This window comes from Rhinoraja longicauda, chromosome 3 (assembly GCF_053455715.1).
Source record: "Rhinoraja longicauda isolate Sanriku21f chromosome 3, sRhiLon1.1, whole genome shotgun sequence".
Lineage (NCBI taxonomy): Eukaryota > Metazoa > Chordata > Chondrichthyes > Rajiformes > Arhynchobatidae > Rhinoraja > Rhinoraja longicauda.
Window position 1 is genome coordinate 59438545 of NC_135955.1, and position 12607 is coordinate 59451151.

Sequence of the window (12607 nt, forward strand, 5' to 3'; positions counted from 1 at the left end):
ATATTGGCAATTTTTCAACCATCTGGAACCACTCCTGACTCGGGTGATTCTTGAAATATCACTGTCAACACCTCCACAATCTCCAAAGCCACCTCTTTCAGAACCCTGGGGTGCAGTCCATCCAGTCCAGGTGACATCCACCTTTAGCCCTTTCAGCTTCCCCAGCACCTTCTCCCTAGAAATAGCCACTCCACCAACTTACACCCCCAGACTCTCTTGAATTTCAGGCATGTTGCTGGTGTCTTCCACTGTGAATACTGAAGCAAAAAAGTTATTCAACTCCACCATTTCTTTATTACCCATTATCACTTCTCCTGCAATATTTTCCAGCAGTCCAAAGTTCACTCTTGCCTCTTTCTTACTCTTTATATAACTGGAGAAACTCTTGCTATCCTTTATTGTATTATTAGCTGGTTTACCTTCGTATTTCATCTTTTCTCCCCGTATTGCCTTTTTAGTTACTAGAAGTAACTAGAAGACTTTTAAGTTTAGAAGACTTTCTTCTTACCTCTGTGTTCTGGACATTTTAAGCTGATTTCTTTTAGATATGTATGCAAAGTCATATCGTATGTTCTCAATTTCAACTCTGTGCCAAGTCCTAATATTTCCAACTCCAAAACAAGATTTTCAGTACCATGTACATGACGGAACATTCCAAGTAACATCTAGAATAATTTGAAGCAAATTGAAATAAAACAGAATTATTTATTTGAATTCAAAAATCAAGTAATCAATTTTAATCTATATGTCTTTCAATCTTCAGACAATAAAAATCAAAGGGAAAATTAGAAGTGGTGGATGTTCTCTTCAGGAAAATAGTACGTTTGACTAAAAAGTATTTGTCATCATCAGGTTTAATTTGACAAAGTTCTAAAGAGTTCACTGATATACAACTCTGGCAACTATGGAGCAGTAATTAAACAAAAGCACCATTTAAAAAAAATCTGAAACAGGTTCAATATCTCCAAGTTTGGGGATGACAGCTGGGTGGCAAATGTGAGCTGCGAGGAGGTTGCTATGAGGCTGCAGGGTGACTTGCGTGAGTGGGTAGATTCATGGCAGATGCAGTATAATATGAGGTTATCCACTTTGGTGGCAAGAACAGGAAGGCAGATTATTATCTGAATGGTGTCAGATTAGGAAAAGGGGAGGTGCAACAAGACCTGGGTGTCCTTGTACATCAGTTACTGAAAGTAAGCACGCGGGTACAGCAGGCAGTGAAGAAAGCTAATGGCATGTTGGCCTTTATAGCGAGAGGATTTGAGTATAGGAGCAAAGAGGTCCTACTGCAGTTGTACAGGGCCCTGGCGAGATCGCACCTGGAGTATTGTGTGCAGTTTCGGTCTCCTAGTTTGAGGAAGGACATTCTTGTTATTGAGGGAGTGCAGTGTAGATTCACCAGGTTAATTCCCAGGATGGTGGAATTGACATGAAAGAATGGATCGACTGGGCTTATATTCACTGGAATTTAGAAGGATGAGGGGATCTTATAGAAACATATAAGAGTCTTAAGGGATTGGACAGGGTTGATGCAGGAAAAGAATTCCCAATGTTGTGGGAATTCAGAACCAGAGGTCACAGTTTAAGAATAAGGAACAGGCAATTTAGGACCGAGACGAGGAAAACTTTTTCACCCAGAGTGTGGTGAATCTGTGGAATTCTCTGCCACAGAAAGCAGTGGAGGCTGATTCACTATATATATTCAAGATATTGGATATAGCTCTAAGGTCTAACAGAATCAAGGGATATGTGGAGAAAGCAGGAACGGGGTACTGTTTCTGGATGATCAGTCATGATCTCATTGAATGGCAGTGCTGGCTCGAAGGGCCTAATGGTCTACTCCTGTACCTTTTTTCTATATTTCTTTGTTTAATAGCAACTTTAAAAAAGTAATTTGTGAAATGCTTCACAGTGGCTCAAATACTGCTGTGTAGAGTGAAGTTAACAGGCATGATTACACACTTAATTGTACTTAAAAGGCTTTGCATAAAACAATTTGTCATGAAAAGGTTTTGACTTTCAGTACAGCCCTTTCCTCACACGATAAATGCTATCTTACAAAGATACACTCAAAATTTCTAATGATTTTAATAAAAAATCATGTTCTAGGTGCATAGAACTAATTTAAACTTCTCACCTCCTTTTTTTCAACAATTTATTCATGCTCACTGCAAGGAGTCCTTCCATTAAACGTTAAGTAACATCACTGGTTGATCTTTGTTTCATAGGAGCAACATGTTAAATGATTGGGGCAGTAAACAATTTGGTTTTTAAAAAGGTTTTAGGTGACAAATAGTATTCCAAAATAAACTAATGTTTCCTTGGATTTCGTATAAATTCATGCCTGTTCTTCATAAAAGAAAGTTAACTGAGATGGTAAAGAAAATTTGTTTGGAAAAATTACATAGTTTACTCCCAAACATTAAGTTATCCTCAGGTATGAACCAAGTTTAACAATGAAGCAACAAGAACTTTTGGACAAGGCCAAAAATAATCTAAAACTACCTGTGTTATTTCAAACTCCATTTGGAATTCAGTCATATTTTTCAAAGATTCTTGCTTTTTCAACTGTTTCTGGCGTGACGATACTGATCTTTTCAATGAATTATCACTTGACAAGTCCGGTGAACTTCCATCTACAGGAGAGCTGAGAGCATCGTAGTATTCATCATCAGAATCTGCAGACGGTAAACATGGTTAAACACATGGGGAATTTTAATGTGCACCATTACAGATATAAATGCACATTATTTCCTTCTAGAAAGTCCCTTTGATTAATGTCAAAGCAGTTTTCCTCACTTCATTTCATTAGTTTAAAATGAAAAAGCCCACCCTCAAATGTCCATGCATGTATTCTTCTTTTGAAGCATATACTATCTAAATATTATCTTGTTATTTACCCTAGTTACTAATTACAATATTCAAATACTATTAATTCCGAACAAAATAATATTGTACTTTGTCAATAACAGTTAATCACAGGGATATATATTAAAAGACCTGTAACAATTAACGGAGATAATTTTGACTTTGGAAGAGAGATCAAAACAGGTGACACCATGTTGCAAATTTCAACAAAAATGTTAAGTCAAATGCTAAGGAATAAAAATCATGTTAGATTGAAGGATAATTTTAGAATTTATTTAACTCATTCAAACAATGCATGTTCATGGTATTGTCACAGGCATCCGACAATTAAAAGCTGTGTTTCTTAACAAAATTCGATTTTAAGGCATTTCACTCTTAAGAATATAGAAAACAAATCTAATTAATCAAAGGTCATTGTGAGAGGATACAAACAAAAGACCAAGATTGAATTTACAATTAATAATCTGAAATAAGGACAAAAAAATTAAGAGCCACGTAGGCACTAGCAATGAGCCTTGGTCATGAGAGCATCAGAGTATGAGGGTATTTATATAAACTGATGTCATGAGTTACCACACTGTACCTATTTGGCTGTCAATAAATGTCTTCACATTGGGAGAAGATCCACCCTATCGACAAGTGAATGTTATGCTTTGTCTAATGCAAACGACCAGATTGTGCATTGCAAGGTGAATGAGCTCTGCACTGCAAGAACTTTTTTAATACATTTCTGTCCGACCTGAGGATTGTCAAGTACGGCTCCACAAAACCAGCATGGTGTAGGTTAAAAGAAACTAAAAGGATTAAACTGAATAATTGATGGGCAAATTTAATTTGGTTCATAAACCAAACGAACGGAACAAACGTTTTTAAAGTATTCAAATATTCAAAGGTATAAAGTTAAAAATTAGTAAGAATGTGTGGAAGAAATACAGATGCAGAAGACAGACACAAAATGCTGGAGTAACTCAGCGGGACAAGCAGCAACTCAGGGGAGAACAAATGGGTGACGTTTTGGGTCGATACCCTTCTTCAGACTGAAGGCCCTGGACCCCTCACCCATTCCTTCTCTCCAGAGATGCTGCCTGCCCCGCTGAGTTACTTCAGCATTTTGTGTCTATCAGGTGAAAAGATTTAATACAAATTTCAGGGGAAACTTTTGCACACAAAGGGTGCGGGTGTATGAAACGAACTGCCAAAGGAGGTAGTTAAGGCAGGGACTATTCCAACATTGAAAAAACAGTTAGACAGGTACATGGATGGGACAGGTTTGGAGAGATAAGGGCCAAATGCGGGCAGATGGGACTAGTGTAGCTGGGACATGTTGGCCGGTATGGGCAAGTTGGGCCAAAGGGCTTATTTCCACGCTGTACGAGTATGATTAAGAGCTTTCAGGATGGAGCCCGATTGGTATCCAATAATACAGTACTTAAGAATTATTCCTCCCACCACCATCCCTCAACCCCCCAAATGTTTCAACAAATCTCACCTGTCATACTGAGCACAGAAGAGTATAGATCCATTTGCAGTGCTCTTTTTTTCACAGACTGTGGCGTCATATCAGGCGATAGTTTCTTTGACTTGATAGATGAGAGGCAGAACAAATTAAAAAATAAAATTCATGTAAATTAAAGTGCTAAATCTTGGGGGGAAAATAGCTCCATGGATATCAATATTTGCCATATCTTTCATTTAAGAATGAAATTTTATTGTACTACGATTAACTTGAGAATTTTTTCAGAATAACTTTTCATGAACAAACCATATTTTATTCACTGAAGCTCACCAATAGATTTCTGCAATTTGCAGAATTTCATCTTCATTGATTATAAATTAAGCCTACCTGTCTAGATTTTGACGATGACTGTGGTGGCAGTGTACGACTTTCTGGTTTTGGAATGCTGTCAATTAACCCGAAAACTCCCCTTAGTTTTTGGTCTGAGATGCAAACCGAAAGTAAAGCAAGCCCACCATAAACTTTAAATCTGTATGAAGTAAAGGAACAACGTATTAACATTACATAGACAGTAGTTAAAACAATTCTTTGAGAACTGCTTAAAATGACTTTAGGTTCCTGTTTCAAAATCCTGCTTTGTTTTCCATTTAAAAAATCTAAAGATATTTGCATAGCAGAGCTTCTGTTACAAACGATAAAAAGATAAGGTTACCAGTTTTCTAAAAATGAAAGAGAGATGCACCCCACAGTAGAATTGCATGCACATACTGGCAGCAACCATGGAAAGAGAAACAGAGTTATGTTCAGATTGATGACTACACATCAGAACTGATCAAAGGTTGTTGAGCTAAAACATTAACTCACTTTTTGTCACTATCTCCTATCCTTCAAATGCTGCCTGACTTGCCGTTTATTTCTGCCATCTGCACTGTTTTGGCTATGTTCAGATGGCATTGCTATAATGATAAATTACTTTCATCAACTTAATGTAAACTGGGAATGCCCAAGTGAAATGATAGCGCCAAAGAATGTTATGCAAGGCTGTTTCTGCAATTTCAGTGGAACACTGGTCCTTGCACACATATTCAAAAAGTATACAGCCTTAAAACACTCTGGCAATATTGTGAAACGGAGAATTACAAAAGAATAATTATGGGTGTGCAAAATTATGGTCACAAAATAGCATGGAATTAGGATACAGGTTGAACACTGATTTTCCGGCACCCTCGGTTTCAGAGCCTTTCTGGATTATACGTTTTGCCAGACCAACAGAGGTGACGTGATAATGAAAAAACAATACTCCCCATGCCTGCTAAGGACATCCTCCTGGGTCTGTAAAGCACCATGGATTTCCAGAAATTTAAACAAAACAAATTTAAAATGTAAATTTAATGTGAATGCAATGACCTGCCAACACGTCCCCGGCTCCCACTGTCTCCCCGGTTGTTTAGAGCTCCGAAAAAAAGGCCGACTGGACAGAGTGACGGGAGAAGCAGGCGGAGGCGGTCGAATGGGGAATGGACAAAGTCACCACCGACAGCAGGTGAGAGGAGAGGGAGACCCATGGTAACCAAATGCGTTCTCAGTGGTGGCAGCCCGAATAAAGCACTGTCCCCAGCGGCTACTACATGAGCCGCAACAAGAGCCTCGTCACCGGACCATGTAGTGTGTGAAAAAGGGCTCGCTAATACACCTTGAGAGATGGGAGTGGGGTCAGAAGCCAGGGCTCTAAGCGGTCGGGGTGATGGTGGGATCTGGGAATGAAACGTTAGGTCCGTGTAGTATATCCGAAACCCCTTATCAGGCGGTGATAAAAATCAAGGGATTGCTGTGTTGTCTTTGTGAAACAGTTAGGAGAGAGGATAGCACAATTGAAAAGGGATTTAGGGAAGTAGCCTTTTAAAGGTGTCCCGCTTGTGAGAGAAGGCTTGTCAGAAAGTTCAGAGTGTAAACTGAAAATTGAACAGAACGGTTAGAGGAGATGTTGTGGGTGTTGCACAGGAGCAAGGCAGAGTTGAAACACAAAATTAGAATTAAATTACAATTAGACATGGCCAAGGAGGGATTACAATGTTTAGAAGTAAAACCAATAACTTTCATGTCAGAGGGACAACCAGAAAGATAGCTTGCCACTCACAATGCCACTTGCGGTCGCTAAACCTGTATTGTAAATTTTATTTTGATAAATCTAGCGACTGTACATCTAATTTTTGTTTTACTCCTATGGAAGTTTGACACATATGATAAGCAAATTCTAGCTGTTAATCTGGGATAAAGTAGATCTACTCTTGTATTAACTAATTCTGCTATATTTTAGTACAAATTCAGTGAAAGTAACAAAACAACACCTTTACCAGGACTCTAAGGGTGCCATGGCTAAGTGGATTGCACTTCTGGACCTTTGCACCACTCAAACTCAGAACTCTAGGCTGATACATCCAAATCATTAAAGAACATCACAAATAGCTGGCGCCCCAGAAATGGTACCTGCCACCCAAAAAAGACCCGGTTCCTCCTTTTCAGTTTACTGTTAGCGAACCAATTAACATCAGTACCTTATTCACTTTTTATATATTAATCTCTTATTTGCTCTTAAGATAGATAGAGCTCTTAAGGATAGCGGAGTCAGGGGGTATGGGGAGAAGGCAGGAACGGGGTACTGATTGAGAATGATCAGCCATGATCACATTGAATGGCAGTGCTGGCTCGAAGGGCCGAATGGCCTCCTCCTGCACCTATTGTCTATTGCTACCCTACCAATAACACCAATCTCAGGCTGTGGGGAAAATGTAACTGAAGAAGGCATTAAATGAACCAGTGCAGGAAATAAACTTAGGGATGCGTGTGTAGCCAGAATTGCTATCAACAATGACCTTGAATATTACAAAATGAAGATGAGCATCATGTTAGAGCAAGGATGGTTTTTTTAAACAAGCTTCCCAGAACAGCATTTAAGTCAGTAAGCACATCGATTGTGGATAATTGCATTCTAAGATTTGGCAGAGTTTAAGATGAGTTAACACTGAGGTCAGGTATCATCTGGGGAAACTGGAAGGTAATGTTTTAGCTGCATGACCCTTCGTCAGGACTGGGAGAGAGAAAACAAGTTAGCTTTGAATAATAAAGAGGAGCAGAGGAGAAAGGATAAGGGAAACAGGCCCTTTGGCCCAACTTGCCTAAACTGGCCAATGTCCCAGCTGCCCTCATCCCACCTGCCTGCATTTGGTCCACATCCCTCCAAATATGTCCTATCCATGTACCTGTCTAACTCTTTCTTAAACATTGGGATAGTCCCAGCTTCAACTAGTCTTGGCGACATCCTCGTAAATCTTCTCCGTACCCTTTCCAGCTGGGCCAAAATGGGAGTGGAATGGGTAATTAATGTGATAGGAAACAGGAAGGCCAGGATCATTGTGAACTAAGGTACTCCACAAAGCAATTATTCTATGCTTTGGATCACTCAAATGCAGAGGAAACCACATTGTGAAAACCAAATGCATTTTAAAGAAGTTCAAGTGATTTGCTGTTTCACCAGGAAAGACTGGATCCCTGGATCACAAGAAGGGAGGAGATGAAAGGATAATTGCTGCATCTCCTGTGATTGTGTGGGCAAATGCAATTTCAGAACTCTTTTGTTCTACTTTCACTCATCTGATAAAATACATACATACTTGGGCATTCTTGCATCAGAAATAACCATTGCTCTGCAAAATTCTAGTTTTACATCCATGGGCTGCAAGATGTGCTGAGAAGATTGCTTTGTTTTGCGAGCTGCTTTCCAGTCCTCCACTAAATCAAAACAACAAATTTAATTACATTCACTCTTGAGCCTGAATAATTTCTGGATAAATTCCTCTCTCTTGTCAATGAAATTCCAAATTTGTCAAATTAGATAATAGCCAGGTTAAAATTAATAAAACCATTGTGGCTAATCATCAATCACTCAATATATAACATTCTCTTAGATAAATCAATTTGTTATAAAAATATTAATTTTATTATTTACAACTTTATATTAATATTAAAAGTTGCATCTTTTATACACCTAGCAAATACATACTTGGTTCAACATAGAGCAGTTGAACACTATTCAGCTGTACTTCAAAACGATCATAGGCTCTGGCCATGATATCCTCCAAAGTGCTTTCACCAGCTGTGATTTGTGGTAGACGTGCACGACTTTTACTGATCATCTTAGAAAGATGAAAATTATGAATGTAACATTTTTAAAAGAGACCAAGAATTATTCTACCCGCACATACAAGGAAAACATATCATGATAATCAATAAACAGTATCCAAATCGTTCCTAAACTTGATATTTAGCTCCGTATGACAAAACATTTACCAATGCCAAAAGAAACTATTTTTATTGGTTCAAAATTCGCAGTTGGTGTCGATGCAACACTGCTCACCTGACTGTGAATCTTCCCAAAGCTAGCTTGCCATTTCTGGCAAAGAACTCGCCCTTACTTCCAACTCAATCTGTCATTTCAAATGGGTCTTTGCCTTCATCTTATGCTGGGTCATCAAGCTAGCCACGCCGCCAGTCACAAAACAGATTGCTCAGAAATAGAGCACAAAAAACCAAAAAGCACAAATTTACTTAACTTTTTAAGCATTAAGAAGTTCCAAGACCGGAATACTACGAGGCAATAGTACATCAAGGGGATAATTCTGTCCTTATTTCTATCATTCTCATCAAGTAACACAAGAGTGAGGATGAAGCAGTGGAGATTCCAGCATGACACAAAACTTGTCTAGATAGGTAGGATGCTGCTCATGAACATCATGTTCAAGTAAGAACTACTTCCAAGTCACCAAGGAAGTACTCAATACGTTAAGAGTCCATCTTATTCAGGTGTTGCAAACCCTGCCCAAGCACAAAGTTCCCACAATTGAGTACAATGCCTTCCGTCAGGCAGGAGAGACTGGAACCAGAATAATCCCAAGAACAATGGAAATTTGAATTTGGTCAACTTTGTGCACTTCTGAAAACTGATTGTGTTTCAATTGTTAAACAAGTCATAAACAGCCAATCAGTCTCCCTTAAAAATCCATTTCACGATTGACTGTATTGTCTATTATTGCTGAAAATAAAGAACAATATTGCACAGCCACTAATGAAGGAAACATTTCAATGCATGCAACCAGGGACAAATTTTGACACACAAATAGATCAATAAAATCTTGTAGCTTATCCAAAAATAATTAGACATTGAAGTCAGTTTGTTTTTGACCCTGGTGTCAACAACTTGTAACCAAACTGGTTTAGATTCACCTTTGAATTGTCTCATATTAATTATTCTATATTTAACATTTATATCACCTGCTATCCTATTTAAATATCTACAGAATAAATTTACTCTTCTTAATGCAGCTATCTAATACTGTTAATTCTAATTTATAATATGCTTCCTGCTCAAGTTCCTTTAGTTTCAATCAACATTTTGGACAATATTCCAAAACTATATGCACAAAGTCCATGGTGGTGCAATAGAACAGGTGTTAAACTGATTAAACTGTAACTGTGCATTATAAATTGTAAACTGCAATTCCCCCATCTCTGCAGAATCTGAAGGTGACGGAAAAAGTGTGATGAGGGAGAGGAAAGGTCCATAGGGGCATATGGCTAACTTACAGGGTGAGGTGGAGTTTCCATTACGATAGATAGATGCCTTGGACTTCCTGACAGTGTTCCATCGGGGTCAGACCCTTTAGCTAACACATTAGACCTTCAGTTGAGAATTGATTCAATGTTCATGACACACAAAACCTCATCCACATGGAATTATTTCTCCAAACCCCAGTTTTATACAATGCAAAATAATTGTGACCATGCTTTTTTGTTTTATCATGAGTATAAATCTTGGCATCTTGGAATAACCAATGATTCAGTTAAGCTGTTTACCAGCTCACGTCTCTGCTCAGCTATTTCAGGCTGGATACTACTAATTTTATCTCCAACTCCACCATTTGTCCCAATACATTTCTTAGTTGTCGGAGATCCGCCCCACCACCACAGTGTCATCAGCAAACTTGATGATGGCGTTTGAGCTGAACCTGGCCACACAGACATGTGTGTACAGGGAGTACAGTAGGGGGCTAAGGACGCAACCCTGGGGGGATCCTACGTTCAGTTACTAATATTATGAATGTACTAAATTATTTCACCTTCTTTCCAATTATCCCTGAAATTGATTTGCAAGGGATTTTAATTCAACTCACATTGAAAAATGTTTCTACTTTCACAAACTTACCTTTAAATTACCGAGATCAAGAATTAGTAAACTGGCAGATTTATCAAAAAAACCATTCTGTGGAACAATAATATATGAAGCCATAAGGTTTATTCTCAAGTCCAGGACCGTCTGCGTTTCAATTATGTACATCAAACCTGAAAACAATATGGAATGATAAACAGACACCAGAGAAAATATTAAGTGGATAATTATGAATTCTTTATCAAGAAGCCTTTTACTATATACTAGCAAATACTGTACAATAATTCCTATCTAGATAGAGCATGGCAAATATATTATTTACTTGAAGTGTAATATTTTCTGTTACATTAATTGCGCAACACTATTCCCTTTAGTGTCTGCTTAGCCTTTTATTTCAACCACCGCTTCCCAAAAATATCAAGCAACTGAACAAATAAGAAAGATTGTGTCATTGCAAGAATGTGCATCATCCTTCAGGTAGTTGCATCAAATGAGGGGAATAGTTTCTTTTTCAGATGAACTTTTCAACGCTGTGGGTAGTGGAGTGTGGAAACAGAATCGTGTTGGTTTCAACCAGTGGGAAGATGGGTAAACAAAAGAGCCCAGGCCAAGGGAAATAAGGGACTAGAAAGTAACTTTTGTTTGAAGGAGTATAATTACCTCCATGTTCTGCTAAATATATTTCCAAAGCATGATTTTTCAGGAGCACCCATTTCCCATGCACAAATAAATCTGGTAATGTATGGATTTTAATAGGCATTAGACTCCTCATTTGCTTCGGCAAGGTGCTTGATACCTTGCAAAATTCCAAGGAACACACCTCCTACCAGAAAGCTATGTGGCTTCATGTCGACCACACTGGAGGCTTGGTAGACCATTTAAACTTCCTTAATTTGTTCACAAGTTTATGTCATAGGGGCAGAAGTTGGCCATTCGGCCCATCGAGTCTACTCCACTATTCAATCATGGCTAATCTATCTTTCTGAATTGCTGAAAGAGTTTAAGTTCAGAAGAATATCAAGCATTTAATAACAATAATAATGCATATGTCATGTTACATGTGGAAGCCAATCTCACCTGCATTTTTGACCAAGTTACTTAATTTTGAACTTCATGCCATCTGCAATCTCTAAAAAGTTGATATGCAGACCAAAGTCTGAAAACAGCACAGTAAGTTATTAGATCCTTCCCACTCCTTTCTATTTCCCAATTTCTAGGGAACACTCTAAATCCTGTTATTTGTTCCGATAACAAGCACTTCGTACTTGCAGATCAAAACAATTTCAAAAATTTCCTCATCAAAATAGGATCAATGGGTGAATAGGATTATTGACACTTACCCGTTGCAGTTTTATCACGGAATTCCTCAAGTTTAATCAAAGTTGCTGATGTTATCTCGTCCAGGCGCACATCACTGGGTGGTCGAAAAAAATCTACCAAACTGTTCACAGTTCTCTGTTGGAATTAATATATTAACTGGTTACCCAGTTTTCTCCTGAACAATTTGGAAGTAACAACATCATACAATAACATACTCATCCCTGCCTGCTAGAATGTTCTAGTGGCCAGAGATCCTAGGGTGACGGAGGAACTGAAGGAAATCCACATTGGGCAGGAAATGGTGTTGGGTAGACTGATGGGACTGAAGGCTGATAAATCCCCAGGGCTTGATGGTCTGCATCCCAGAGTACTTAAGGAGGTGGCACTAGAAATTGTGGACGCATTGGTGATCATTTTCCAATGTTCTATAGATTTGGGATCAGTTCCTGTGGATTGGAGGGTAGCTAATGTTGTCCTACTTTTTAAGAAAGGAGGGAAAGTGAAAACGGGAAATTATAGACCAGTTAGTCTGACATCAGTGGTGGGGAAGATGCTGGAGTCAATTATAAAAGACGAAATTGCGGAGCATTTGGATAGTAGTAACAGGATTGTTCCGAGTCAGCATGGATTTACGAAGTGGAAATCATGCTTGATTAATCTTCTGGAATTCTTTGAGGATGTAACTAGGAAAATTGACAGGGGAGAGCCGGTGGATGTGGTGTACCTTGACTTTCAGAAAG

The 12607-nt window shown here is 38.5% G+C and overlaps 1 protein-coding gene across 3 annotated transcripts in view; it reads right to left on the reverse strand.

The window, feature by feature from the left end:
- Window positions 1–12607, reverse strand: part of vps13a (vacuolar protein sorting 13 homolog A) — a 283176-nt gene that overhangs the window by 187704 nt on the left and 82865 nt on the right. For all 3 annotated transcript variants that reach the window (XM_078396225.1, XM_078396226.1, XM_078396227.1), the window contains 8 exons: window positions 11888–12002; window positions 10584–10720; window positions 8385–8517; window positions 7996–8113; window positions 4712–4853; window positions 4358–4448; window positions 2506–2678; window positions 509–665 (listed from right to left, as the gene is read on the reverse strand). In XM_078396225.1, coding sequence (XP_078252351.1) covers window positions 509–665; window positions 2506–2678; window positions 4358–4448; window positions 4712–4853; window positions 7996–8113; window positions 8385–8517; window positions 10584–10720; window positions 11888–12002 — 1066 coding nt within the window. The remainder of the gene's footprint in view (window positions 1–508; window positions 666–2505; window positions 2679–4357; window positions 4449–4711; window positions 4854–7995; window positions 8114–8384; window positions 8518–10583; window positions 10721–11887; window positions 12003–12607) is intronic.